General features: G+C 42.1%; 1 protein-coding gene across 10 annotated transcripts; it reads left to right on the forward strand.

Moving 5' to 3' along the window:
* The first annotated feature begins 49 nt into the window (after window positions 1-49).
* Window positions 50-27,886, forward strand: MMAA (metabolism of cobalamin associated A). Of its 10 annotated transcripts, none has more exons than XM_081544227.1 (8): window positions 50-151; window positions 3,234-3,404; window positions 15,253-15,756; window positions 18,652-18,774; window positions 21,963-22,133; window positions 24,331-24,416; window positions 26,357-26,506; window positions 27,534-27,886. In XM_081544227.1, the coding sequence occupies exons 3-8, from the start codon at window positions 15,312-15,314 to the stop codon at window positions 27,819-27,821; spliced, it is 1,263 nt and encodes a 420-aa protein (XP_081400353.1). In that variant the 5' UTR covers window positions 50-151; window positions 3,234-3,404; window positions 15,253-15,311; the 3' UTR covers window positions 27,822-27,886. The 10 variants fall into 10 exon arrangements, with proteins under 10 accessions (XP_081400353.1, XP_081400360.1, XP_081400357.1 ...); XM_081544229.1 differs by lacking the exon at window positions 50-151 and adding an exon at window positions 160-2,710; XM_081544226.1 differs by lacking the exon at window positions 50-151 and adding an exon at window positions 160-359.

Raw genomic sequence — 27,886 nt, forward strand, 5'->3', positions numbered from 1 at the left:
CCACGCCACCGCCCGGCCCCGGATCGCTCCCCGGAGCCCGACACCCGGCAGTGGGCGCTGCGCCTGCGCGCGGGAGAGCGCGGGGCGGGGCGAAGCGGCCCGCCGGAAGGGGCGGGGCAGGAGGGCGCTGCACTTTTACGGCCGCGGGCGGGTGAGTACGGGGCGGGGGTTGCGCGGAACGTCCGGGTTGGGGCCAGGCTCGTGCCTCCTGCCGCCGGGGGCTCAGCTCTGCGTCTGCGGCGCCCCCTGGAGAATTCGGGAAAGGGAAAGGAAGAGGAGACTGTGATTGAGTCGGATGATGTGGGGGTGCGGGAAATGTGTGAACGAACAAGCGTCGGCAAAATGGATTCACAGGGAAGGTTGGTTGGTTTTCTCCTTAAAAAGGAGATTTCTCTGTGAACAGCGTGTTAAATTTTTCATTATTTTGGACAAGCTTGTGATTTTACCGTTGTGCCGCGGTAAGACAGTTTTCATAAGGTGGCTCGTACTTTGCCGCTGGCAAATGGTTAACCAGACGGTGGCCTGTAAAAAGGCACTGTGGTTCAGTGTAGCAGCTACCCAAGAGGGAGGTTAAAACTCGTCTTTAACGGAATAAAAATCAGTAAATAAAAATAGGGCTTAGACGGGAAGTTACAGACAGCATCAAGGTTCGGTGAAATACTGTGCTGGGCATGGGCTAGGTCTCTTCCAGCATATATACTGTATTCAAGTAATTTGTGTTTATCATTATGAAAGATAAATACAAATTGTTATTATGAAAGACAGTCTAAGCCAAAATGGCATGAAAATTTGTAATTACCTTGAGAGTTGTGCCCTAATATACTTTGGAAAAAGAAACACTACTATAGCTTTTCCAAATTGGTAGAAAATCAGGAGTTTCCTAAAAGCCTGTGTACATTTCTACTTGTTTGGGGGTCTATAATGTCCAGAATATTCTTTTGTATAGTGAAAACCTCATATCGTTTTGTGTTCAAGGTAATGAAAACCGGGACAGTTCAGTTCCTTTAAGGGCTGTATTCTATTAGGAGAGCCAAAAAAACCCATAAAAAGTTGCATAAGAAATGTAGGTTATGGTTTGAGATATTTTAAGATGTCTAAAAACCTATATTTGGCATGGAAAGAGCTGGTGAGTGCTGGAAACAAGTGCCCCTCCGCTGATGGTTGCCATGTGGGAATGTGGGTGCCTCATACACAGATCTGACTTTCCCCATCACAGGCCAAAAATCTCTATCTTTGTAATATTTCTTGATTTTTATTGTTATTGGCAACCAATTCATTATGCACTCACATACATACCCTCTATGGGCCAGGAACAGCCAGTTTGTGACATCTGCAGATTATCACTTGAGTACTCAGAAATAATTGGAATTAAAAGGGGAAAAGGTTCCTGGAAACTGTGTCAGGAAGGGATTTAAGAAAACAGTGGGATTTAAGCTGGGTTGAAAAGGAGAGGTGTCATGGAGGAGAATGTAACCAGTGACGACTTCCCTGTTGGTCTAGCGGCCAGGACTCGGCATTTCCAATGTAGGTCTCCAGGTTCAGTCCCTTGGTGGGGGAACTAAGATCGCACAACTAAAGATTCTGCATGCTGCAGAATAAATGTGAAGCAGCTAAATAAGTAAATATTTAAAGAAAGAAAGAAAAGAGAATGTAACCAGTGAGTAAAATCTCAGTTGGGAAACTGAATAGCAGGTTTGGAAGATCGTAAGTAAACTCGCCTTAGGAGAATTCTAAGAAGGCAAGTACAGTAAATGGAGGAAAACTGGTTTGGGAGACCCTTCAATACCAGACTAGACTTTATCCTCGGGCACTGATTCTCAAATTTGAGCTTACATCATGATTACCCGGCAGGTTTGTGAGATAGTGACAGGCATGGCCCCCAACTCCAGAGTTCTTGCTTCAGAAGTTCTGGGGTGGGGCTTGAGAATTTCCCTCTTATCCATTCTCAGTTGCTGGAGTTGCTGTTGGTTTGGGGACCAGACTGAGAAGTACTGTCCTAGCATGGGGGAAACTATTGGAGGAATTTGAGGTGGATTAGTAAGGAGATCCGGAGAAGGCAATGGCAACCCACTCCAGTACTCTTGCCTGGAAAAGCCCATGGACGGAGGAGCCTGGTAGGCTGCAGTCCATAGGTCGCTAAGAGTCGGAGACGACTGAGCAACTTCACTTTCGCTTTTCACTTTCATGCATTGGGGAAGGAAATGGCAACCCACTCCAGTGTTCTTGCCTGGAAAATCCCAGGGATGGGGGAGCCTGGTAGGCTGCCGTCTATGGGGTCGCACAGAGTCTGACACGACTGAAGTGACTTAGCAGCAGCAGCAGTAAGGGGATCACATTCATGGTTCAGTATAAGTCTTGCTGTGTCGTCCAAGATGGAAGATTGGGGAAGGGAGGAAAGAGAAAAGAAGGTTCCTTACAGTTGGTTAACACCTGTTGGTGCCAAGCCCTCTCATGCAGACAATTTCATTTCATAGTCTGACTCTGATGTGTAAGTCTTAATATTTTCATATGGAGAGTAGTAGAGATTGCCCAGGTCCTATAGCTAGTCTCAGAGCCCTTAAGACTAGTTCAGATTTGAACTAGGGTAATAGCAGTGGAAATGAATCAAAACATCGGCTGGTGATAGAATTTAGAAAAATCAAGACTTCCCCAGAAGATTGAAACAAAGTAGAAGTTGGGAAATCAGTCCTAACTGGAAGAGTGATAAAAGGTAAAGTGGACAGAGAACTTTAGAATATTCCCTGCATGAGTTCAGTGCATGTTCTGTATAACTCTTCTGTAACCATGACCTAGTTAAGAGTTGCTTATTTAAAAAGCCATTCTGTTCTACCCAGATTTTCTGAAAATTATTTGAAAAGAAGAAAGTAAAGCCTACAATGGGGGTGTTGGTGGTGGTTTAGTGGCTAAGTCGTGTCCAACTTGCAACCCCATGGACTGAGCCCTCCAGGCTCCTCTGTCCATGGAATTCTTGAGGCAAGAATACTGGAGTGGGTTGCCACTTTCTCCAGGGGATCTTCCCAACTCAGGGATCGAACCTAGGTCTCCTGCATGGGGGTGGTGGGAGATGGTGAACAGATTGATGGCATCTGACAGCCTAGCTTCACATTAAAAGTAATTAGCATGGTGAAATGGAAACACATGGTGTAACACCACTTTGCCTGTATAAACTGTTGTGCCGCAGACACTGACCTAATGTATTGATTTTGGAAATCCTCTCTGCTTTTTCTTGCCAGGGTAGTTATTGAAATTAAGAATATTCATTGGATCAATTTCAAGACAAATATTCCAAGTCAGACTGGCTGCTGCCGAACAAATTTTTAATGAAGGAAAACATCCATATATTGAAATCAGACTTTAAGAAGGAAGTCCTAAAAATATATTTATACAGTGAAATCTAGAAAAATGTAAGTTTTCAAACATCAATCAACTGAGTAATCAACATAATGGAGTTATACATACAAAATTATAGCATACATTCATTCATTTATTCTGTGACTGATAAACTGTGCTGTGGATCCAATGATAACTCAGTCTAGGAGGACTGACATTTTTTAAAAAATGGTCACAAAATGATGTGATCAGCATTGTAATGCTGATTTCAAGAGGTAGAAATGGTGACTGAAGGAGTGTAGAAAGGAAGTCACAGAAATGTTTTTAGAGGAGACCCTTTTAAATTGATCTTGAAGGCTGAGGAAGAATTTGTGAGGTGATTAAGGCATTCCAATTAGAAGGGACATCAAGGACAATGGCCACGATGTATAAAAGACTGTGAATTTTTCTGGGACCTCCATGCAGATCAGGATAGTTATAGCAGTATGATAAGAGTGGAGGAGGGGGATGAATTAAACTGGAAAGGTAGATATGAGCACTCATAAACAATATGAAACCTATTTAATGACTGTCCTGGCTGGATTGTAAACTTCATGTTAGGAGCCATGTTGGATCCGTATACCAATGTATGCTAAGGCCTTAACAGAGCACCTAGCATATGATAGACTCTCAATAAATAGTTGCTCAATGAATGAATGGCTAAATCACAGGGGGAAAAAAATTTAACAGATAATACACAAGGAACTTTTAAAGTATTTTAAGCATTTTAAAGTATTTTAAGTGGAGTAATGTAGTCAGTTTTACATTTTATGAGGATAAGTGGTAGTATGGAAGATGAATTAATAATGGCTATAGTTAGCAGTCATTCTAATGGTTGTGGGGTGGTATCTTATTGTAGTTTTACATTGCATTGTCTTTATGATTGATGATGGTGAATATCTTTTCATGTGCTTATTGATCATTTGTGTATCTTCTTGGAGAACTGTCTGTCCAAGCCCTTGGCACATTTTTGATTTGGGTTGTTTCTATTGTTGAATGTCAGAAGTTCTTTATATATTTTGGGTATTAATCTCGTGTCGGGTATATGATTTGCAAGTATTTTCTCCCATCCTGTGGGTTGCTTTTTACTCTGTGGACATTGTCTTTTGATGCACAAATTTTTTAAATTTCCATAAAGACAAGTTTGTTAAAAACACTGGCCATAGCAATGGCTATAATAGGTTGTGCCCATTGGTAGATTACAGTCTTCATTTTAAGAAAAACTTGAAAAGTATTAGCATATAGCACACGTAATAGGGATAAAAATGTTTTGTGAAGCTTGTTTCAGGTATATGTCTGTTTATTGACTGGCGTAAGTGTGTTTCTTTCTATGAACTTCTATCAGAATTTGAAAGCCGTTATAGTAGAGAAATCTGGGCATGATGGTAAGAGAATGGAATGGATATAAAAGATATTTAGAGGAAAACAAGTGTGAAACCTCACACCTTAAAATTCTTCTGTCCATATGAACTCTCTTGCAGGAGAGGGGACGTACTTACCCAGCCTCTTTTCGTATTTTTGCCTACTTGGTGCTTTCATTATATATTAATAAGTTGACTTTCTGGTTTATTAGGAATAGTGGTGCTTTGAAGTATCTTACTGAGTGTTGTAAGTGCTACAAAATTTCTTTTATTTTCCTGGTGCTGGGTGTAAAAGTATAGGATGAAACCATACTCTTAGGAATTGTGAAAATTCATTGAAACAGTTTGATTATTGGCCAGGTTCTTTGATTTCTTTCCGTAAGAAAGCAGGAAAAGGTGCTTAGATACATGAGCAGGTGGGAAGTCCTTCTCCCTGTTGTTGCTTAGTTGCTAAGTCGTGTTGGACTGTTCTGCAACCCCATGGACTGTAGCCTGGCAGGCTTCTCTGTCCATGGGATTTCCCAGGCAAGAATACTGGAGTGGGTTGCCATTTCCTCTTCAGTGGATCTTCCCGGACCAGGATTGAACCCAGGTCTCCTGCATTGGCAGGCAGATTCTTTACCGCTGAGCCACCTGGGCATGCATGATTTTGCCACTCTAATAGACTTAGTCTATTCTGCCTGTAACATGTACATACAGGCAGAAAGGTGCTCATAGAAGGCTGAGTCATATTGGCACTTTTTAAAAAATGTGAGCAAGAGCCTTTATTGTGATTTATTTATGTATTATTATTTTTTGATTGCACTTCATCTTCATTGCTGTGTGCGGGCTTTCTTTTTTTTTTTCTTATCCCAGTTGTCAAATTTATTAGAGATTGTTTGTGGTACCCCCCTTATTATTCTTTTAACTTTTCTAGGATTTATAGTGATAACTTTTCTCTGTTTCCTGACATTGGTACTGGTAATTTGTATCTTCTCTCCATTTATTTTTTAATATAAATTTATTTATTTTAATTGGAGGCTAATTACTTTACAATATTGTAGTGGTTTTGCCATACATTGACATGAATCCGCCATGGGTGTACATGTGTTCCCCATCCTGAACCCCCCGCCTACCTCCCTCCCCAGCCCATCCTTCTGGGTCATCCCAGTGTACCAGCCCCGAGCCCTCTGTATCATGCATTGAACCTGGACTGGTGATTCGTTTCACATATGATAATATACATGTTTCAATACCATTCTGCCAAATCATCCCACCCTCGCCCTCTCCCGCAGAGTCCAAAAGACTGTTCTATACATCTTTGTCTCTTTTGCTGACTCGCATATAGGGTTATCGTTACCATCTTTCTAAATTCCATATATATGCGTTAGTTTACTGTATTGGTGTTTTTCTTTCTGGCTTACTTCACTCTGTATAATAGGCTCCAGTTTCATCCACTTCATTAGAACTGATTCAAATGTATTCTTTTTAATGGCTGAGTAATATTCCATTGTGTATATGTACCACAGCTTTCTTATCCATTTGTCCGCCAATGGACATCTAGGTTGCTTCCATGTCCTGGCTATTATAAACAGTGCTGCGATGAACATTGGGGTACACGTGTCTCTTTCAATTCTGGTTTCCTCGGTGTGTATGCCCAGCAGTGGGATTGCTGGGTCATATGGCAGTTCTATTCCCAGTTTTTTAAGGAATCTCCACACTGTTCTCCATAGTGGCTGTACTAGTTTGCATTCCCACCAACAGTGTAAGAGGATTCCCTTTTCTCTGCACCCTTTCCAGCATTTATTGTTTGTAGACTTTTGGATAGCAGCCATTCTGACTGGTGTGAAATGGTACCTCATTGTGGTTTTGATTTGCATTTCTCTGATAATGAGTGATGTTGAGCATCTTTTCATGTGTTTGTCAGCCATCTGTATGTCTTCTTTGGAGAAATGTCTGTTTAGTTCTTTGGCCCATTTTTTGATTGGGTCGTTTATTTTTCTGGAATTGAGCTGCAGGAGTTGCTTGTATATTTTTGAGATCAATTCTTTGTCTGTTGCTTTATTTGCTATTATTTTCTCCCATTCTGAAGGCTGTCTTTTCACCTTGCTTATAGTTTCCTTTGTTGTGCAAAAGTTTTTAATTTTACCTAGGTCCCATTTGTTTATTTTTGCTTTTATTTGCAATATCCTGGGAGGTGGGTCATAGAGGATCCTGCTGTGGTTTATGTCGGAGAGTGTTTTGCTTATGTTTTCCTCTAGGAGTGTTATCGTTTCTGGTCTTACGTTTAGATCTTTAATCCGTTTTGAGTTTGTTTTTGTGTATGGTGTTAGAAAGTGTTCTAGTTTCATCCTTTTATAAGTGGTTGACCAGTTTTCCCAGCACCACTTGTTCCGCGTGCGGGCTTTCTCTGGTTGCAGTGAACAGAGGCTTCTCCTCATTGTGGTGCACAGGCCCTCATTGCTGTGGCTTCTCTTGTCGCAGACACAGGCTCTCTGGCTTGCAGGCTTTGGTAGTAATGGCACACGGGCTTTATTTGCTCCAAGGCATGTGGAATCTTTCCGACTAGGGATCGTTGAACCCATGTCCCTTGTATTGGCAGGTGAATTCTTAACCACTGGACCAATATAGAGGGGAATCCTCTATATTGGCTTTTAAAAAGTTTATGGACTTCTTTATAATCCAGCTGGTTTTGTGAAATTAATGGGTTTAAGTATATTATGCATTTAGTTATCAAGTGGAATTATTCTGTGTAGAACAAGAAAACATTAAAAATTTTAGAAATTTGGTCTATTCTTTTGCCTAATACATTATTAGGATCTCCTACTGATAAGATTTGCACAGAAAATATAAATTAAGTTTTCCTTTTGGCCTAAGCAAAAGAGAGAGAGAGAAAGGAACAACACGAAGGTAAACAGCCTGTGCCATAACCAAATATGATTACTTGGTGTTCCCTTAATGTGACATGACACCACTCCCCTTTTTATACAGGAATCTAGAGTTGATACTGTATAGATCTGGCTCAGTGAAATCTGTACTTTCCCCACATTCTGCCACTAGTTGTGAGGCCTCGATCAGTCAGCCTCACCTTACGAGCCTCACGTGTGAAATGGACTCTCGTCTGCTGTCGTGAGGCTTAGCTGAGGGAATGCATGCTCAATAGCTCACACATCATCAGCATTCAGTAAAAGGTTAGCAGCTGCTGCTCTGCCCTTCAGAAGGTCCAGAGGGTTTGGAAGCACCAAGAAAATCAGCCCTCTGGGAAAGATTTGAAAGTATAAAATTCTGGAATTATATACATGTGGATAACTTTCTAGTTTTGGCAGAGAATGAATGACCTAAAATGTTATCCTCTTCCTGGCTCTTTCTTTTCATTTAAAGACCTTTTCCTAACCCTAACCCTAACCCTAATCCCAAATTGTGATAAATCCTACAGTATAAGCCATAAGCCTGTCAGATAGTTGGCATGGATCTTCTGAGAAAAACTATACATAAATTGTTGTAAGAAATCACTATTCTAAATGTTAGAGCAAAATCTGTATTCTGTTGATATTTATTGTTGTTGTTCAGTCACAGGTTGTGTCCGACCTTTTGCCACCCCATGAACTGCAGCACATCAGGCTTCCCTGTCCTTCACTGTCTCCTGGAGTTTGCTCAAACTCATGTCCATTGAGTCAGTGATGCCATCCAACCATGTCATCCTCTGTTGCCCCCTTCTCCTCCTGCCTTCAATCTTTCCCAGCATCAGAGTCATAGTGAGTCGACTCTTGGCATCAGGTGGCCAAGAATTGGAGCTTCAGCTTTAGTACCAGTCCTTCCAATGAATATTCAGGGTTGATTTCCTTTAGAATTGACTGGTTTGATCTTGCAGTCCAAGACACTCTCAAGAGTCTTCTCCAGCACCACAGTTTAAAAGCATTAATTCTTCGATGCTCAGCCCCTTTAATGGTCCAACTCTCACATCCATACGTGACTGCTGGAAAAACCATAGCCTTGACTAGACGGGCCTTTGTCAGTAAAGTAATGTCTCTGCTTTTGAATATGCTGTCTAGGTTTATCTAGCTTTTCTTCCAAGGAGCAAGTGTCTTTTAATTTCATGGCTGCAGTCACCATCCACAGTGATTTTGGAGCCCAAGAAAATTAAATCTGTCACTGTTTGCATTGTTTCCCCATCTAATTGCCATGAAGTGATGCAACCGGATGCCATGGTCTTAGTTTTTTTGAATGTTGAGTTTTAAGCCAGCTTTTTCACTCTCCTCTCTCACCTTCATCAAGAGGCGCTTTAGTTCCTCTTCACTTTCTGCCATTAGAGTGTTGTTATCTGCACATCTAAGGTTGTTGATATTTCTCCCAGCAATCTTGATTCCAGTTTTGATTCATCCAGCCCAGCATTTAGCATGATGTACTCTGCATAGAGGGGGCTTCCCTTATAACTCAGTTGGTAAAGAATCTGCCTGGAGTGTAGGAGACCCAGGTTCGATTCCTGGGTTGGGAAGATCCCTTGGAGAAGGAAGTGGCAACCCATTCCAGTATTCTTGCCTGGAGAATCCCATGGATAGAGGAGCCTGGCAGGCTATAGTCCCTGGGGTTGCAAGAGTCGGACACGACTTAGTGACTAAACCACCACCATCACTCTGCATAGAAGTTAAATAAGCAGGGTGACAATATACAGCCTTGACATACTCCTTCCCAATTTGGAACCAGTCTGTTGTTCTATGTCCAGTTCTAACTGTTGCTTTTTGACCTGCATACAGGTTTCTCAAGAGGCAGTTAAGATGGTCTGGTATTCCCATCTCTTTAAGAATTTTCCATAGTTCATTGTGATCCTTACAGTCAAAGGCTTTAGCTTACTCAGTGAAGCAGAAGTAGACGTTTTTCTGGAATTCCCTTGCTTTTTCTATGATCAATAGATGTTGGCACAAGATAAAACCTGTACCTCATCCTTGAGTGTTCTCTTTCTCTCCCATCCATGTCCCATGTATTACCAGGTCCTCCAGAATTCATCCAGAATCTAACTCCAGCCTGCCTGGTCGAGGTCATTGTTATCTGCATTTTTGCAGTAGTTTCTTAGCTGCTCTTCTCCTTTCTGTTCTTGCATCTGTATCAGATCCCTTTGATCTGAAGGGAAGTCAAATTGGATTCTCCTCGGTCCCTTGACTTCCCTTCTCACTCAAAGTCAAATTCTTTCCAGTCATCTTTAAGGCCCTATATCTGACCTGCTCTTTGGCCTTCTCCTTTACACTTTCTTTCTTGCTCATTCACCTCCGGCCACACTGACCTTCTTATTCATAGCCTGTTGTCTGTTTCCGTTACTTGGATGTTAGCTTCATGGGGCAGGAACTGTTGTTCTGTTAGATCACTGTTGCATCCCCCGTGCTAAACTAGAGCATGACACATAGTGGATGATCAAGTACTTGTTGAATGAATGCTTTATGATCTCGTTTCTCTTTCTCTCTATATTACTTTGCTCTTTTTGAAGAGCTCTGTTGGTAAGAGATTGTCGTGGTAAGAATTAATTTAAAAAAATTTTTTTAATTAAGTTAATTAAATATTTTAAATGTAACTTGTTCTTTGGCTCCTCCTAATGCTGCCCCATCACTGTACACTGAAAATGCTTCTTACCACTTTGGGAGGCACAGGGTTACTAATATCTATTTACCAAAGGAGCTCCTTTATTCTAAAACAATTTATGGAGAAAAAAATGCCACAGAGAGTCAGAAACCTGGGTTTGAGTCCACTAGCTCTGACTGTAGTCAGCTAACTCACTCTTGGTTTCTCTTATTAAATGAGACTAACTATCCAGTTGTCTCCATGGAATTGTCTGGAAGAATAAAGTGAAATAAAGTATTCGAAAATGGTTCATACACTCTTGACTGACAGGCAAGTGGGAGATGAAATAAGATCAGATTAGCATTCTTTAGCATAATTGCAGTGTGTCAGACTCCATGGCAAGCTTTGAGGATCCTAACATGGAAGTTCAGTTCAGTCGCTTAGTCATATCCGACTCTTTGCGACCCCATAGACTGCAGCACGCCAGGCCTCCCTGTCCATCACCAACTCCTGGAGTCCACCCAAACCCATGTCCATTGAGTCGGTGATATCATCCAGCCATGTCATCCTCTGTTGTCCCCTTCTCCTCCTGCCCTCAATCTTTCCCAGCATCAGGGTCTTTTCAAATGAGTCAGCTCTTTGCATCAGGTGGCCAAAGTATTGTAGTTTCAGCTTCAACATCAGTCCTTCCAGTGAACACCCAGGACTGATCTCCTTTAGGATGAACTGGTTGGATCTCCTTGCAGTCCGAGGGACACTCAAGAGTCTTCTCCAACACCATGGTTCAAAAGCATCAATTCTTCAGCGCTCAGCTTTCTTTAGAGTCCAACTCTCACATCCATACATGACCACTGGAAAAACTATAGCCTTGACTAGAAGGACCTCTGTTGGCAAAGTAATGTCTCTGCTTTTTAATATGCTGTCTAGGTTGGTCATCTCTTTTCTTCCAAGGAGCAAACATCTTTTAATTTCATGGCTGCAGTCACCATCTGCAGTGATTTTGGAGCCCCCCAAAATAAAGTCTGTCACTGTTTCCATCATTTCCCCATCTTTTTGCCATGAAATGATGGGACCAGATGCCACGATCTCAGTTTTCTGAATGTTGAGTTTTAAGCCAACTTTTTCACTCTCCTCTTTCACTTTGATAAAGAGGCTCTTGAGTTCTTCTTTGCTTTCTGCCATAAGGATGATGTCATCTGCATATCTGAGGTTATTGATATTTCTCCCAGCAGCGTTGATTCCAGCTTGTGCTTCATCCAGCCCAGTGTTTCTCGTGATATACTCTGCATATAAGTTAAATAAGCAGGGTGGCAATATACAGCCTTGACGTACTCCTTTCCCGATTTGGAACCAGTCTGTTGTTTCATGTGCATTTCTAACTGTTGCGTCCTGACCTGCAGACAGATTTCTCAAGAGGCAGGTCAGGTGGTCTGGTATTCCCATCTCTGAGAATTTTCCACAGTTGATTGCGATCCACACAGTCAAAGGCTTTGGCATAGTCAGTAAAGCAGAAATAGATGTTTTTCTGGAACTCTCTTGCTTTTTTGATGATCCAGCAGATGTTGGCAATTTGATCTCTGGTTCCTCTGCCTTTTCTCAATCCCGCTTGAACATCTGGAAGCTCATGGTTCAGGTACTGTTGAAGCCTGGCTTGGAAAATTTTGAGCATTACTTTGCTAGCCTGTGAGATGAGTGCAATTGTGCGGTAGTTTGAGCATTCTTTGGCATTGCCTTTCTTTGGGATTGGAATGAAAGCTGACCTTTTCCAGTCCTGTGGCCACTGCTGAGTTTTCCAGATTTGCTGGCATATTGAGTGCAGCACTAACATGGAAAGAGGGTCTTGAATCTGGCTTCTCTTTTCCATCCCTTAATGCCTTGCCTCGGTCCAGGTCCCCATCCTCTCTTTTGGGTCTTTGCTAAGTGGGCTGTATGTTACCAGGGTCTGATTACTCTTGACTTCTCTCCACTGATCCTAGTGTTATCTCCTAAAAACCAAAGTTGATTAGGTCACTGGCCTCCCCAAAGATCTCTTCTGTAGTTTCTCCTCCACCAACAAGACAAAATCTGCTTCCTGGGTCTCAATTTCCATCCTGATCTGGTTTCATTTTCAATCACTAGTTCCATATATTGGGTTGGCCAAGAAGGTCATCCATGTCTTCCTGTAATAGCTTGAAAAACCCAAACAAACTTTTTGGCCAACCCAATATATATGTGCAGTGTCTGCTTCTTTGAGTTACCCAGTCCTCTCTGATATGGTAGAGACCAAGTCCCAGCTCGGCCTCTGTACAAGTATGTCCTCAACCTGGAAGGCCTCCTTTGTGTAACCTTTCAGACCCAGCCCCGGTATTGACTCCTTGGTGACTTTGGACCTTCTCCGGCCCCAGGAAAGGTCTTTTCCGTGACCTCGTCTGTTCCCAGAGTGCCCTGTTCTTTCTCCGAACACAGTGTTCGTCGTTCTATGAGCTGTTGAAGGGCTGGGTTTAGACCGTCGAGGGTAAGATAATGAGGCAGTCCACCAAAGGAGGTGCAGTGGATTGGATGGTGGCCTCCAAGAAGATTTGTCCACGTCCTAATCCCTGGAACTGGACAATGTGATTCTTTTGGAAAAAGGATCTTTGCAGATCAAATTAAGTTAAAGACCTTGGGATGAGACCATCTTGGATTATCTGAATGGGTCCAATTCAGTGACAAATATCCACACAGAAGAGAGACACAAAGAGTAGGCCATGTGAAGAAGGAAGCAGATATTGGAGTCACGTAACTATGAGCTGAGGAGCCCCTGGTGCCCCAAGAAGCTGGGAGGTGCAGGAAAGAGTCCCAGTCTAGAGCCTTCAGAGGGAGCGACGTCCTCCTACTTTGATTTCTGACTTCCCACCTCCAGAACCAGGAGAGGTTAGGTTTCTGTGGTTTTAATCCACCGAGTTTATGGTAATTTGCTACAGCAGCCTTAGGGTGCTAATATAGAAGTTGATAGTACAGTGACTGGAACATAATAAAATATCATTGTCACCACCATCAAAAGCATTATCATCACTGTTATTCTTGTAACCTGGCATGGGACATGGAAGGTAGTACGTCTCAGAAAATAGCCTTACCTGTGCATGCCCAGTTTGGTGGTAGTGGATGAGAAGTGTGGTTAACGTGGTATCCAAGAGAGCTTCCAAAATAGAACCCCTCTTAACTTTTTTTGTTTTAAATGTCTCTGTGTATTTCTGTGAAGGGTAGTAGTGGATGTTTTGAAATTGTCTTTTGGATACATTTTTACACATTTTAAATTGTCCTTTTAGAATAAGACTAATAGAAAAATGATGAGCAGTTATAGTTCTAACAATAAAAAAATCTTAAAATGTTTCTTTTTTTCTCCTAATAAAACTGTTATTTAGTTAAAATTAATTTTCTGCTGGCCTTGGAATACAATTTAGAGAGGTACTTTAGAGCAATAAAGTAATTTATTTCATTGTGCTACATGGTACTTGAAAACCAAAAATTTCAAATAATCATGAATGCAGACTTAAGTATTATATATCATTTGCCTGACATAATTTTTACTAAAGTTTTATAAATTGGCATATCAATAATAAAAGCTAATTAAGTTTATTAAGCTAATAAAGTTTATTAAGCTCTTGCTCTGTGCTAGGCACTGTCCCCAGCTTTTTATATGAATTAACTCACTTTGTTCTCACAGCTTTGGTAGTCCTTTATCTGTTCTCTTAACTCAAGAGGAAGCTGAGGCACAGAGTGGTTGAGTAACTTGCCCAAGGTCATTGTTGCTTAAGTGGCAGAGATGCTGAGTGGCCGTGGCCCATAACCTCTGCACTCTCCGGACCCAGTCAGCCTTCACTGTCTAATACAGTCTGAAGCAGAATGTCAGTAACTCTAAGTAAAACACCCTGGTCCAGTTCCATAGTTGTTCAGACTTCAGTGTGCTTACCCACAGAGATTCTAATTCTTGGGACTGGGGTATGTAGTTTTAATAAGCACCCAAATGGTTCTTCCCATACTTTGAGATGCCCTGGATCAGGTTCCAGCGAGCCCTCAGTTCATTTCCCACAAAGGCTTGTGGTGGTGATTGTGATGGTTTGGTGATTGTGTGGAATGTTAGACCATTCTTGGCGTGTATCTGTGCTCCAGGTGAGTGTGTGGAGTACATGCTGTGCTGTGCTCGGTTGCTCAGTCGTGTGCCACTCTTTGGGACCCCATGGACTGTAGCCCACCAGGCTTCTCTGTCCACGGGATTCTCCAGGCACGAGCACTGGAGTGGATTGCCATGCCCTCCTCCAGGGGATCTTCCCAACCCATTGGTTGAATCCAGGTCTCCTGTGTTGTAGGTGAATCCTTTATCACCTCAGCCACCAGGGAAGCCCCAATACTGGAGTGGGTGGCCTATCCCTTCTCCAGGGGATCTTCCCAACCCAGGAATCGAACCAGGGTCTCCTGCATGGCAGGTGGATTCTTTACCAGCTGAGCTGCCAGGGAAGCCCATTGAATACGTACATGGATCTAAACTTATGCCTCAATGCCTGTATTACTAGGCACTTTCCTTTTGTGGAGATGAATAAAAGAGGGATTTTTTTTTTTTAACCTATTGAATGAGTTTCAAAATAGGGTATATTCAATCTGAGGAAATTGTTATGATAAATAAAAGGTTTGTAGACAGAAGAAAATAACCATTATATAAAGTTTCTATCCTAATGGGTTGTGGTTTTTTTGGGAGGAGGGGGTCAGTTTGGTTTTTGTTTAAAAGAAAATTTTAATGTGCTGTGCCCTTCACAGCAGAGCAACAGTTTCACGGTTTGGGTTACTCTGAATATTAACTCTGGACAAGGTGAGAGTCTTCGCTCTGAAGTTTGGGAAGGAGCTTTTATGCCTTTGTACTGTCAAAATCTCTGATTCTGTGTGTTTTGGAATCTAGGAACGACACTAAGCTTGCAGCTTCACCACTTTAATATCTTGGATGTTGAACTGGCGAAATATGTTTTTTTTCCTCTCTTAGGGAGTCACAAATCCCATTGAACCAGAAAACGTCCAGCGTTTTCTTCAATTACAAGCAAAATGAGTATTCCCATGCTACTCCAGCGTCCTCACCAGCACTTCCTAAAAGGACTTTTGAGAACACCTTTCCGACGTTACCGCTTCATCTTTCACCCGAGTCCTCACCTCGGATCTGGAATGCCATGTGCTCAGCCGTTCAGTTCTTCTGGATTCCATTGTGCGAAGTGGATGCTGCCATCGAATGGTTTAACGAGAAAATTATGTCTGCAAACAACCTTAGAGGAACACACAGAAGGACTTGCTGATAAAGAACAAAGACTTGTGGATAAGCTCTATGCTGGTTTAATCCAAGGCCAAAGGGCCTGTTTAGCGGAGGCCATAACTCTTGTGGAATCAACACACAGCAGGAAAAAGGAGTTAGCCCAGGTGCTTCTTCAGAAAGTATTAGCCCACCACAGAGAACAAGAAAAATTAAATAAAGGAAAACCACTAGCATTCCGAGTGGGTCAGTCTTTTTTTTTTTCAGTACATATTTTTCAAAATTCTCTTCTTTTAAAATAAGTCTAAATAGCTTATGATTTAAAGGGGATTTATTTTTTTCTTGCAGAAGTTTGGAATGAATTTTAGATGCCTTTTCTTTGCACATATTAGTCTTGTTATGTTGGTGTGGGAGGGGAAATGCCATGACCTTTTGAACCAAGGCTCTGTATTTTAAGAGAATAATACAAGATTTCTATTTTGGCAGAGACCTTGCTGTGGACTTCCCTAGTAGCTCAGATGGTAAAGCATGTGCCTCCAATGCGGGAGACCCAGGTTCGATCCCTGGGTTGGGAAGATTCCCTGGAGAAGGGAATGGGAACCCACTCCACTATTCTTGCCTGGAGAAATCCATGGACAGAGGAGCCTGGTGGGCTTTGGTCCATGGGGTCTCAAAGAGTTGAACACAACTGAGCGACTAACACTTTCTTTGCTGTGGTTTCCAGAGTAGCAACAGGTATAGGAAGAAGTGTTCACTGGTTTCCTCCCTTCTCTCAGCAGAATTTCTGCTTAATAATAGTCTAAAGTGAATTCCTTGTGGTTATGGTTATATCAACCATAATTATCCTTATCACATTTCAAAGTTCTGCTTCTTAGGTGTTTCATTAGTCTTTCTCTAGGCAAGCTTTACTTCTGTCAGATACTTTTTTATTAGAGTTCTGGAAATGGCTTGGCTCTAAGCATAGTCATCTCAATACCCAAATGTATTTTAAAGGAGACTCCACGTTCATATACTGTCTAAAATGTTCACTTGACTTCGTGAACAGTTGACCTGTTTCTGTAATTGCAGATAAGCTTGGTATATTTTCAAAATTGTGGATTCTAGAACAATGTAGATGTGTTTGACCAGAAGGAATTAAGCAGATCAGTTTTGGGTAGGATGAATGCTTTTCTTGATGGCAGACTAAGTGATTCCAACCAACCCTCCCACTTAAAACAACTAGAAGTGGTGGGAAAAATACAGAACGTTTTTGAGGAGTGAGTAAATACACTTAAAAATGGATTGACATTACATTATACTCTTTTATCTCAGTTTATTTGCAGTGTAGGGTCTAAAACCTCTTAGATTTTTGGGGTAATGGAGCCTGAATACTTTAAAGATAATTTCAAAAAGAGTTCACCAACTGCTATTTGTACTAGTCCACATTTTTCCTACATCTTATTCTTCTGCCCTCACTGAGAGGTGTCTCTTTTAGAAGGTACTACACTGGATGTTAATAATCATTATGTATTGTAGACAGATAAAATAGCAAACTCCCATAGAGAAATTACAGTTATGATCAAGTGTTTACTTATTGGCTGTAGAGAATCTTTGAGGAGAAAATGTCCAGAAATACCTAGAGTTAATGAGCAACTCACACATAACTGTTGTTGTTCAGTCGCTCAGTCAGGTCTGACTCTGCAACCCCATGGACTGTAGCACGCCAGGCTTCCCTGTCCTTCACTGTCTCCTGGAGTTTGCTCAAACTCAGGTCCATTGGATCAGTGATGCCATCCAACCATCTCATCCTCTGTCACCCCTTTCTCCTCCTGCCTTCAATCTCTCCCAGTATCAGGGTCTTTTCCGATGAGTTGGCTCTTTGCATCAGGTGGCCAGAGTATTGGAACTTCAGCTTCAGCATCAGTCCTTCCAATGAATATTCAGGGTTGATTTCCTTTAGGACTGACTGGTTTGATCTCCTTGCTGTCCAAGGGACTCTCAAGAGTCGTCTCCAGCACCACAATTTGAAAGCATCAGTTTTTCTATCTGGACTTTTGCTGGCAAAGTAATGTCTCTGCTTTTTAATTCGCTGTCTAGGCTTGTTCTAGCTTTTCTTCCAAGGTTTCATGGAAATCTACAGCACTCTTCTGGTTCTTCCATCTTGATCTTATGAGGCCAGATAAACCTGGGTCTTTGTTGCAGTTGTTTTACCACCAGCATAAATTAAAGCAACAAATGTTTATTCAGCACTCATTAAGACAAGAGACCTGCCCTGAAAATTATGGTATGGAGCCAAGCATACCGCATGCCATACATACTTTTGAGCATAGTTACAATTAAGTGCTTATGTTTTATAGATTTTATTGAACATAGTTATATATCTCTTGACATCATGTGCTGTTCTAAACATATCGCTAAATTAACTCCTCTAATCCTCACAATAACCTGAAGGTGTTCTTATATCCATTTTACGGCAGAGTATCCTCAGTGTACAGAATGATTAAGTGACTTGCCCAAGAGTACACATCTCATGAGAGGCAGGGCTGGAAGCAGAACTGGCCAGCTGACTGCAGAGTTTGTGTTCTCACCTTCCATGCTCTATGGACCCTCCAAAGAGGAGAATTTCTGTCTTTCTTAATATCATTTTTTTTCCAGGATTCAGTTTATATTATTTCTTTGAGTTATGGCTGAGATGAAAAAATTATCTTTCATAAATAGAAAGTTAGCTTCTCAGTTACTGGGAATTTCTGGAGAAAAGAGTTGTTTTTCAAATGGGAACTTGGCATTGGGGTGGGTGGAGTAATTCTTGATCATGGTGAGAGGTGGGCAGATATTGTAGAAAGTGAGCACAGTAACAACACAGGAAATGAAATCAGCCCCGAAAGGTCTACATTATAGTAAAAAAGCAAATCCCATTTAGTAATTTTTACAGGTGAATCTGGTGAACATATGGAACTCAGCATCGTTTCCTCTGTATATCCCTATTACTCAGGGAGTAGATAAATAGGTAGATTTTCATTTACTGCTTTAGGAAATGTTAAACTGAGTTAATGGTGGTTTTAATAAATTAGGAGAAATAGAAGGTAGCCTAATATTTTAGTCTAATAAAACTTATTGTGCTGATTTCATTTATTTCATTAAATTACAAACTCTCCACCGTAGGATTGTCTGGGCCTCCTGGTGCTGGAAAATCAACCTTTATAGAATATTTTGGAAAAATGCTCACTGAGAGAGGACACAAATTATCTGTGCTGGCTGTGGACCCTTCTTCTTGTACTAGTGGTGGTGAGTATCACAGGTTCTTTATAAATTGCAGAGCAGGAGCGTGGACCCTTCTTGTACTAGTGGTGGTGAGTATCACTGGTTCTTTATAAATTGCAGAGCAGGAGCGTGGACCCTTCTTGTACTAGTGGTGGTGAGTATCACTGGTTTCTTTGTAAATTGCAGAGCAGGGGCTCATGGGGCCAGCTCTCTGTTACAGTTTAGGGGCAAACTGAACCAGATTTGAGTTTGGTCTCAGTGAAGGTAGAGAGTTCAGGGGGCAAGGTGGAGACTGAGGGAGATGGTTTGGGTCATTGGGGTCTCCAGAGGAGGTTAGCTTCCAGGTCCCCCAGGAGAAGCTGGGTACTTAGAGAACTAGGAGAGCAAGTAGCAGAAGTTGAAGATAATCCAAGGCGAATAAATGTCAGTGGGGCTCAGCCCCCTTTCCCTCCCGTTGGCTTTCCTGCCTGCATCAACCCCTACGAAGTACAGAAAATGACGTCTCACTCACTGATTTCCTCATATTGTTGTAACTTCTCTTAAGCTTAAAGAAAAAATCTTCATCCTTTATCTAACCTGTCACCTGTTTCTACTACTTGTTCAGTTAAACAGAAAGCTCATAGAAGGACCGTGTGATACGCTGCGATTCCCCACTGCACTCAGCCTAGTACGTTGCACATGGTGCTCTGCAGTTACTTAGTGATTTGAGGTCATGCAGTCATGGAAAGCTTAATTTGCAGCTCATCAGAGAGAAAATGGATAAACTTAGTTCCCAAAAGGATCATTTAAGGGAAACATAAAGCATGCTATATAAATACTCAGGAAAGCTTTTTCTTCCCTTCTCTTTATGATTTAAGCATCTCACGTGGCAGTTACTCATTTAACAAGTATTTTAGCACATACAGCGAGACCCTGTGCAAAGAAGGTGCTTTGTTGTTTAATGGTGAATAGGACACAGTCCTCTTGGCCTTGTGGAACTTTATATCTTGTGAGGAAAATAGGTGCACCCAGGCCATTATAGGACAATGCGTGCTGTGAAGGGGGAAATTCAGGGTGCTTTGTGGCAGGGTTTTATATCCTGTGGGTTTAATGCTAAAAAATAAAGATATCATCATCATATTTTAGGGCTTTAGATCAGCAGAGAGGTGGATAGCAATTCCTATTACCAGCCATTGAGAAATTTAGCTGATAACATTCACAGTTTTTGATTCACTATAATGAAAAGGTTAGCCATAAAATAAAATTTATACTTGCAAAGTTCAAGATTAAATCCATGTCAGTGCATTATCTTTTTTTATAGTCTAAGACCTTTGTTAAAGGTAAGTACTAGCAGGTGTAAAGTACTAAGGTATAAAGAATTTATTTACAGTGGCCTTTATTTCCATGTAGGTGCAAAAGGCTTTTCTCCTTGCCTTTATAAATACTCTAGCATACTTGGAATAGCAAAAGAAAACAGTAGCTTGAGATGAAAGTGGCAGAAATGGTGACATTAGGTAGTCTGATTGGGACTTCCCTGGAGGTCCAGTGGTGAAGACTCTGCACTTTCATTTCGAGAGGCACAGGTTCAATCCCTGGTTGGGGATCTAAGATCTCAAATGCTGCGTAGTGCAGCCAAAATGTAAATAAATAAAAATTTAAAAATAAATGTCTTTTTTATAAAAAGATAGTCTAATTAAAGCTGCATAGCTATGTGGTTCTTGACTTTTCTCAAACCAAAATTGAACCCTTTTTCAGGTGAAAATACATAGACTTCGAAAGAGAAAACTATATAAGGATAACAGGACACTCTAATCATACCTTATCATTGCAACAGTATATAAACATTTGAAAATAGCATCCCGTTGAAGGTTGAGAAGTCTATTGTCAATCCTTATTGTGTTTTAGATTCACAGGCCCCCTGCAGTGGAAGTTTGGAGACCTCCCTAAGGGCCTGCAGTCAACAGTTTTGGATTTACTGACAGACAGCTATATAGGACAGTAATTTCATAAATGTTTAGTTCGGCGTGTAGGGAATCTATAGGATAATAATTTAAAGTGTATCTTTGGCAGATTGTTGACTTACATAGAGATGATTTCACCCAGAAAATTACTTTAGAACATTTTATATACAGTAAATATGGTAGTTGAGCTCTGTCGTAGGTATATGCTCTAGAATTAGAACCTATGAGAATTTGAAATTGGACTCATCAGGGAAAAGATCATCTCTTTAAGGAACTCCTCAATGTTTAGCATCTGCCTTGCAAGAGTCAGCTCTTAAGCTGAAATTAAAGTTCAGGTTAGCACAGCACCCACCCCCTTCAAATGTTATTATGTGCTTAGTTGTTCAGTTGTGTCCGACTCTTTGCGACCCCATAGTTGGTAGCCTGTCAGGCACCTCTGTCCATGGAATCCTCCAGGCAAGGATCCTAGGGTCGGTTGCCATTCCTTTCTCCAGGGGATCTTCCTGACCCAGGGGTCGGACTCGGGAAATGTCACTGTGTGACTGACAAAAAGAAGTCACAAGGAAATCTCACTACTTCTAAAGCTCTCAGTCTTCTAGAATTTGCAGGTACTGATGTTTGCCAGAATAACTGCAGTAAGCCCTGAAACAGCACCGCTTCTATTCAATAGGTATTGCATTAATTGCCTACCGTGAACAAGCATTAGGTATACAGAATACGTAAGACATGATCCTACAGACAACAAACGCAGGTTAAAGCAGAGTTTCTCTTTAAATGGCACTCTGTGTTGTGGGCAGTTGTCCTGCACGCTGAAGGATGTTTGGCAGTATCCTTGGTCTCTATCTGCTAGATGCCAGGAACGCCCAACCCCCAAGGTGTGACAAGTACACATATCTCTAGATACTGATAAACATAAACACAATGTTAAGATGACAGTAAAGAAACTACCCCAGCTGAAATGGAAGATTGGTTTGGGGATTAGTAGAAGCTGAATTGGACAAGCGATTGGGTGGTAATCTCAGGGCCTCCAGTGCAGGGCTGAAGAAGCTAGATTTGAACCTCTAGTCAGTGAGCCATATGAGGGGCTGGAAACATTAAACAGATTAATTTGGCATCATTACAATACATTGTGTTGGAAAAAAGTTTAGTAGTATGAGATATAGTTTGAGGTTTTGGGAGAACTGTCCTGAAGCATTTCCCGTAAGAATTGGCTGATTGATCATTGGCCCTTATAGGTGTGCTATGATTGTAAAATGTAACTGTGTGTTTCAGGATCACTCTTAGGTGATAAAACCCGAATGACTGAGTTATCTAGAGATATGAATGCATACATAAGGCCATCTCCTACCAGAGGCACTTTAGGAGGTGTGACGAGGACCACAAATGAAGCTATTCTTCTGTGCGAAGGAGGTGGATATGACATCATTCTTGTTGAAACTGTGGGTGAGTGTGTTTTCTATTTCATAACAATAAAGTACTATTATAATGGACGTTCTATAGAGATGAGTGACGACTAATTTCATTTTGTTCATTCAGCAGATACTTACTAAAGAGATAATTAAATGTAAGCTATCTCTGTAGGAGATATGAGTATGTAGGCTATAATCCTTTGTTGCTGTTCAGTCACTAAGTTGTGTCCAATTCTTTGCAAACCCATGGACTGTAGCATGCCCGACTCCTCTGTCTTCCACTATCTCCCATACTTTGCTCAAACTCATGTCCCTTGAGTCAGTGATACCATCCAACCATCTCATCCTCTGCCACCTTCAGTCTTTCCCAGCATCAGGGTCTTTTCCAGTGAGTCGGCTCTTCGCATCAGGTGGCTAAAGGATTAAAGATTCAGCTTCAGCATCAGTCCTTCCAGTGAATATTCAGGGTTGATGTCCTTTAGGATTGATTGGTTGGATCTCCTTGCAGTCCAAGGGACTCTCAGGAGTCTTCTCCAGCACCACAATTCAAAAGCATCAGTTCTTCAGCGCTCAGCCTTCCGTATGGTCCAACTCTCAGCATCTGTACATTACTACTGGAAAAACCATAGCTTTGACTGTACGGACCTTTGTCGGCAAAGTGATGTCTCTGCTTTTTAATACACTTGTCTAGGTTTGTCACAGCTTTCCTTTCAAGGAGCAAGCGTCTTTTAATTTCATGGCTGCAGTCACCATCTGCAGTGATTTTGGAGCCCAAGAAAAGAAAATCTGTCACTGCTTCCACTTTTTCCCCTATTTAGCTGAAGTGATGGGACCGGATTCCATGGTCTTAGTTTTTTGATTGTTGAGTTTCAAGCCAGCTTTTTCACTTGCTGCTTTCACTCTCATTAAGAGGTTCTTTAGTTCCTCTTCACTTTCTGCCACTAGAATGGTATCATCCGCATATCTGAAGTTGTTGATATTTCTCCCGGCAATCTTGATTCCTGCTTGTGATTCATCCAGTCCGGCAAAGAGAAGGATAAGCGTTATGTCTGGGCAGTGATGACACGAGGGGGTGTGTTTTCAGTGCCAGAGGAGAACTGTCAGCGTTAGGATAACCTATGGAAACGCTGCTTCACACCCAGTTTGGGAATTCCCTGGTGGCCCAGTGGTAACAACTCAGCGCCTTCACATCCATGGCCCTGTTACAATCACTGGTCGGGGAACTAGGATCCCACAAGCCTTGTGGCATGGCCAAAAAAAAAAAACCAACCAAAAAAACTAACACCCCATTTTCTTAAAGCAGTCATATGTCTATAATATGTTTTCATTGTTTTCATTAAGAAAACTAATGTACTTGGGCACATCATGTTTTATTTTATCTTTATATCCCTAGGACATAGTTAAACCCAGTGAATATACTGAAAAGGAAACACTGAGAACCTCGCATTCCTATGGAGAGGCAGTCTGTTGTATTACTGTGTGATCAGCGTTTGTGACACAACCTCACTCAGATTTAGGGGATCGGGGAAGCCTTTGGGGAGGAGGTGACAGATGGACTCAGTTTTAAAGGGAGAGTTAGAGTTAAGTAACAGAGGGGCTAAAGGGCCTTCCACCGAGACTCAGAGCAGTGAGTGCACGTGGCCCGTTGGGGCACTGCAGTTTGGGAAGCGGGAAGGAATTGCCTGAGGGCATTGAGGGGCATCGCTTTTCCTGGACTGCGAGGAAGAAGTAGCTGGTGTTGGAGCCCTGGACCCCCTGGCGGCGCCTGTCCACACCGTTGAGGGATTTCTCTGGGAGAGACACAGACAGTAGGACTGATCCATGGTGGGGTTTGCAGGGCTAGTAGAAGGATGAGAAGGCGAGAAAGCTGCCGTGTTGACAGGCCTGGTCTAGGGTTAGAATTGCGTGCTCCAGCTGTTCACCCACAAAAGGGAAGCCGAGAAAGAGCATTGCGAGCGAGGAGAAAGCGCAGGTCTCCACGTTCCCTGTTCAGAGACCCAGCCGGTGGAAATGGGGGCGGAGGCGAGGTGGGGAGGAGAACAACTTTGCTCATCAGGTGAGGCAGCCGCATTTAATACATTGTCCAGAGGTGGTTGTTTCAAGTGGAATCAGGTTGAGCGTGTGATGCTGAGTATGAATTCATGAACTGGAATGGAAGTGATGGTCAGGGCAGTTGAGAAAGTCAGATTTTTGTGAATGTTTGAGTAGACAGTTGTGACTTAAAATTTCAGGTGTGGGACAGTCAGAGTTTGCTGTCGCCGACATGGTTGACATGTTCATTTTACTACTGCCACCAGCAGGAGGAGATGAATTACAGGTAATTATTTTGACTTTTTCAACACCCCCCACCCCCCAAACACAAAGTACATTTCTGAAAAGTACAAGTATACATCTCTGAAAATACAAGTTCCCAATGTTGTGGTTTTTTGTCAATTAAGTTGATATTAGTGTGGGGGAAGAAATATCATTCACGTTGGCTAAAATACCTAAGTGAGGCAAAGTCTCCATATTTTTTCTCCTGACTTATAGTTGTAGAACTTATGACCTTGAGCTAATCATACAGCTTAGACTTTTCTACCTGTAACATGTGAGTGTGCCAATTTAGCAGTAGCTCCAGCCAAGAGACTATTGTTCCATGGTTGGTTGTGCTCCATTCGGTTGAAATACTCCCTATGAGAGATTCCTTTGGTTTTAAGCTGGGGTCCTACTAATATAGTGTGTATGTCATAGAATAGAGTTCTTCCTCTGGCCTGCAGTGCATGTCTGGAATTGACTCCCTGAGTTAGCACAGCCTTCACAGAGTGGTTGCCCCACCCTTCACAAGACTGGCTTCACCCAGACTCCAGCAGCAAGCCTGGGGTTCCCAGGCCCCCCATGCCTCTGACTGGCCACAAAGGTGGTGGTTTGCACTACCCCTCAGGTTCAGTAGTTCGCTGGAAGGATTCACAGATGTCAGGAAAGCACTATGTCACCAGTTAGAGTTTTATTATAAAGGAGACAAATCAAGACCAGCCAAATGAAGAGACACAGAGAGACAGGTCTGGAAGGGTCACAGCCTCGAAGGTTCTGTGTCCTCAGGACACATTTACCTCTTGGCACACTCATGTGTATCACCAGCCAGGGAGTTCTCCTGAGCTTCAGTGCCTGTTGTGGTGGTTGTTGGGGTTTTATTATGGAGGCGTGATTGACCAAATTGCCATCCACGTGATGAAACTCAGTCTGCAGCCCCCACCCCCCAGAGGCCATCAGGCTGCTATCACGTGGCTCAAAGCCCCTGCCCCTAATCATGTGGTTGATTTTCTGGTGCAGTCAACCCCCATTCCGAACGATCTCTTTGCATAAACTCAGGTACCATCCTGGCTCCTGTCACTCGGGAGACATCAAGGCTCTAGAGGTTTACCTCCCAGGAGCCTCGGACAAAGACCGGTTGTTGCTGTTGTTGTTCAGTTGCTAAGTCATATCCTGCTCTTTGTGATCCCGTGGACTGTAGCCCACCAGGCTCCTCTGTCCTCCACTAAATTCTTTATTATACAAGACCTCACTTTCAGTTGAAAAATTCTGAAAAACTAGTGACATCAGACTCTGGTTGCTGCAGTTTAGAAACATTAGTAGACTTGAATCATTGGAAGTTATGTTTTAAAATGCTTGAAAAGGAATTTTAATCTCAGATAGCAAAATATTCATTTTCCACATAAGGTTTGGCCTTAGGATTTTTCTAGTGTTTTCATGCAATGTAATTCAAATCAAGAGATTGAGACATTCTTAGCCATCAGGTTATTTTTTCCTCAGATGCAAATAGAAAAAAAAAAATGCTGCATCTATTTAAGGGAAACTTCAAAGACTTTGTTTCTGGAAATGCATATGTTAGTGCCAGGGTGTTTTCTTCTTAAGAAGCACCTGAATGATGATTTTGCTTCCTGCAGGGTGAGCTCTGAGAGAAGTGGAACCATCATGAGACTGTGTGAACTGTCTCCTGTCTCTCAACCACATTGTGTCTGAATGATCCATTTACTCTAATTCTGAATGTACTCCAGCATGTTAGTCTCCAAGTTTGAAAGAGATATTACAAATGACTTTCATCATCCTGAGACTTGATGCTTTTGAGTAAATTCCATCAAATAACTGTGATTCCTAGTAGAAAGGGCAGAGAAAAAGTCACAGCATTTGACTTTCAAAACCCTGGCATGAACTGGTGTCCCATTGTTTTCTAGCATTAACTATTTGGGATAAATCACTTTCCTCTCTTTTTCTCATGAGGGCATCAAAAGAGGAATAGTGGAGATGGCAGATCTGGTGGCTATCACCAAATCCGATGGAGACTTGATCGTGCCAGCTCGAAGGATACAAGCAGAGTATGTGAGCGCGCTGAAATTACTGCGCAGGCGTTCAGGAGTCTGGAGACCAAAGGTTAGCTTGCGTTCTGTTCCGCCTTTTTCTCCCCGAGTAGACTGTGCACATCAGAAGAAAGGATGTAAGTCCCAAGCTAGACATGTAATCAATCTTTGCTTGTATGTGAGATCACAGTTTTAAAAATTATGACAAAGCCAGAGTGCGTAGTTACGATTTTAGGTACAGTGCGTCAAGCACCAGATGTCAAAAACTGGATGTGAGGTGATAGATTAGATTGCTTAATGCTGGGCTCGAGCTGTTTGGAAGTGATGGCAAATCCATTCTGAAAAGATCCATCCTTAAGATTATGGCGCAATTAATGACTTGATTATCTATGTTAGAGTTTTTGAGTAAGAGAAGTCTTTTGCTATGTTAACTTTCCTTCCCATTATGTTTGTTGGGTGATGCTTTTAATAAGGAAAAAAAAAATCCAGTAGTAAGTGATGCAGTAATATTGATGGGGACACTTTATCTGTAGGAGGACATTGTGTTATTAAAGAATAAGCTGTAATCGCTATAACGAGAACGATGGTGACGTATCTTGCCGTCGGCTCCCAGCATGTTGTCTTTTTTGCCGTGTCTGGAGCCACCTTGTCTGTGTGGGCACTGATGCTCAGGTCATGGCTTCTGCTGAAGCAGGCAGTTTGATGGAACAGTGCTGTGTTCTCAGTTTGGTTTCAGGGTGTGGCACTCAGGCCGCAGGGAAACCTGCGTAGCATTGCCCGCCTCATCCCAGTGACCCTCTCACAGTTCACCTCTGTGAGCTTTAAAGACTGTGCAAGCAATTCTTGGTCAAAATAAAGCTCTGAGCTGAAAACTTGACGTAGAATCCGTGTCTGATTTCTGCTTTGCACTTAGTAATCTTAGTAAGTTATCTTAGTATATTTCTCAGCGTATTTACTTTGACACAGTGATAAAATATCTCATTTTTGTCACTCACCTCTTCCCATAGACTGTAAATATTAATTGGCAAATGCCAGAGTCCCCACAAAAGTGTTTTCTATCATTGTGAGTACAGTAATTCTGGTTCTTCCCTTTTCAACAGGTCATTCGTATTTCTGCCCGAAGTGGAGAGGGGATCACTGAAATGTGGGATAAAATGAAAGAATTCCAGGAGGTGATGCTTGTCAGTGGGGAGCTGACCGCCAAGCGACAGAAGCAGCAGAAGGTCTGGATGTGGAACCTCATTCAGGAGAACGTGATAGAGCATTTCAGGACCCACCCCGCCGTCCGGGAACAGATTCCTCTTCTGGAAGAGAAGGTTCTCAGTGGGGCCCTGTCCCCAGGACTAGCAGCAGACCTGTTGTTGAAAGCTTTTAAAAGCAGTCACTAATGAAGGGTATCCTACACAATGATTTTAATATACCTTTTAATAAAGTATTTTAATATTAAAAGTCA

The sequence above is a fragment of the Giraffa tippelskirchi genome, chromosome 11 (assembly GCF_054371585.1).
Source record: "Giraffa tippelskirchi isolate mGirTip1 chromosome 11, T2T-mGirTip1v1.2.pri, whole genome shotgun sequence".
Taxonomy (NCBI): Eukaryota; Metazoa; Chordata; class Mammalia; order Artiodactyla; family Giraffidae; genus Giraffa; species Giraffa tippelskirchi.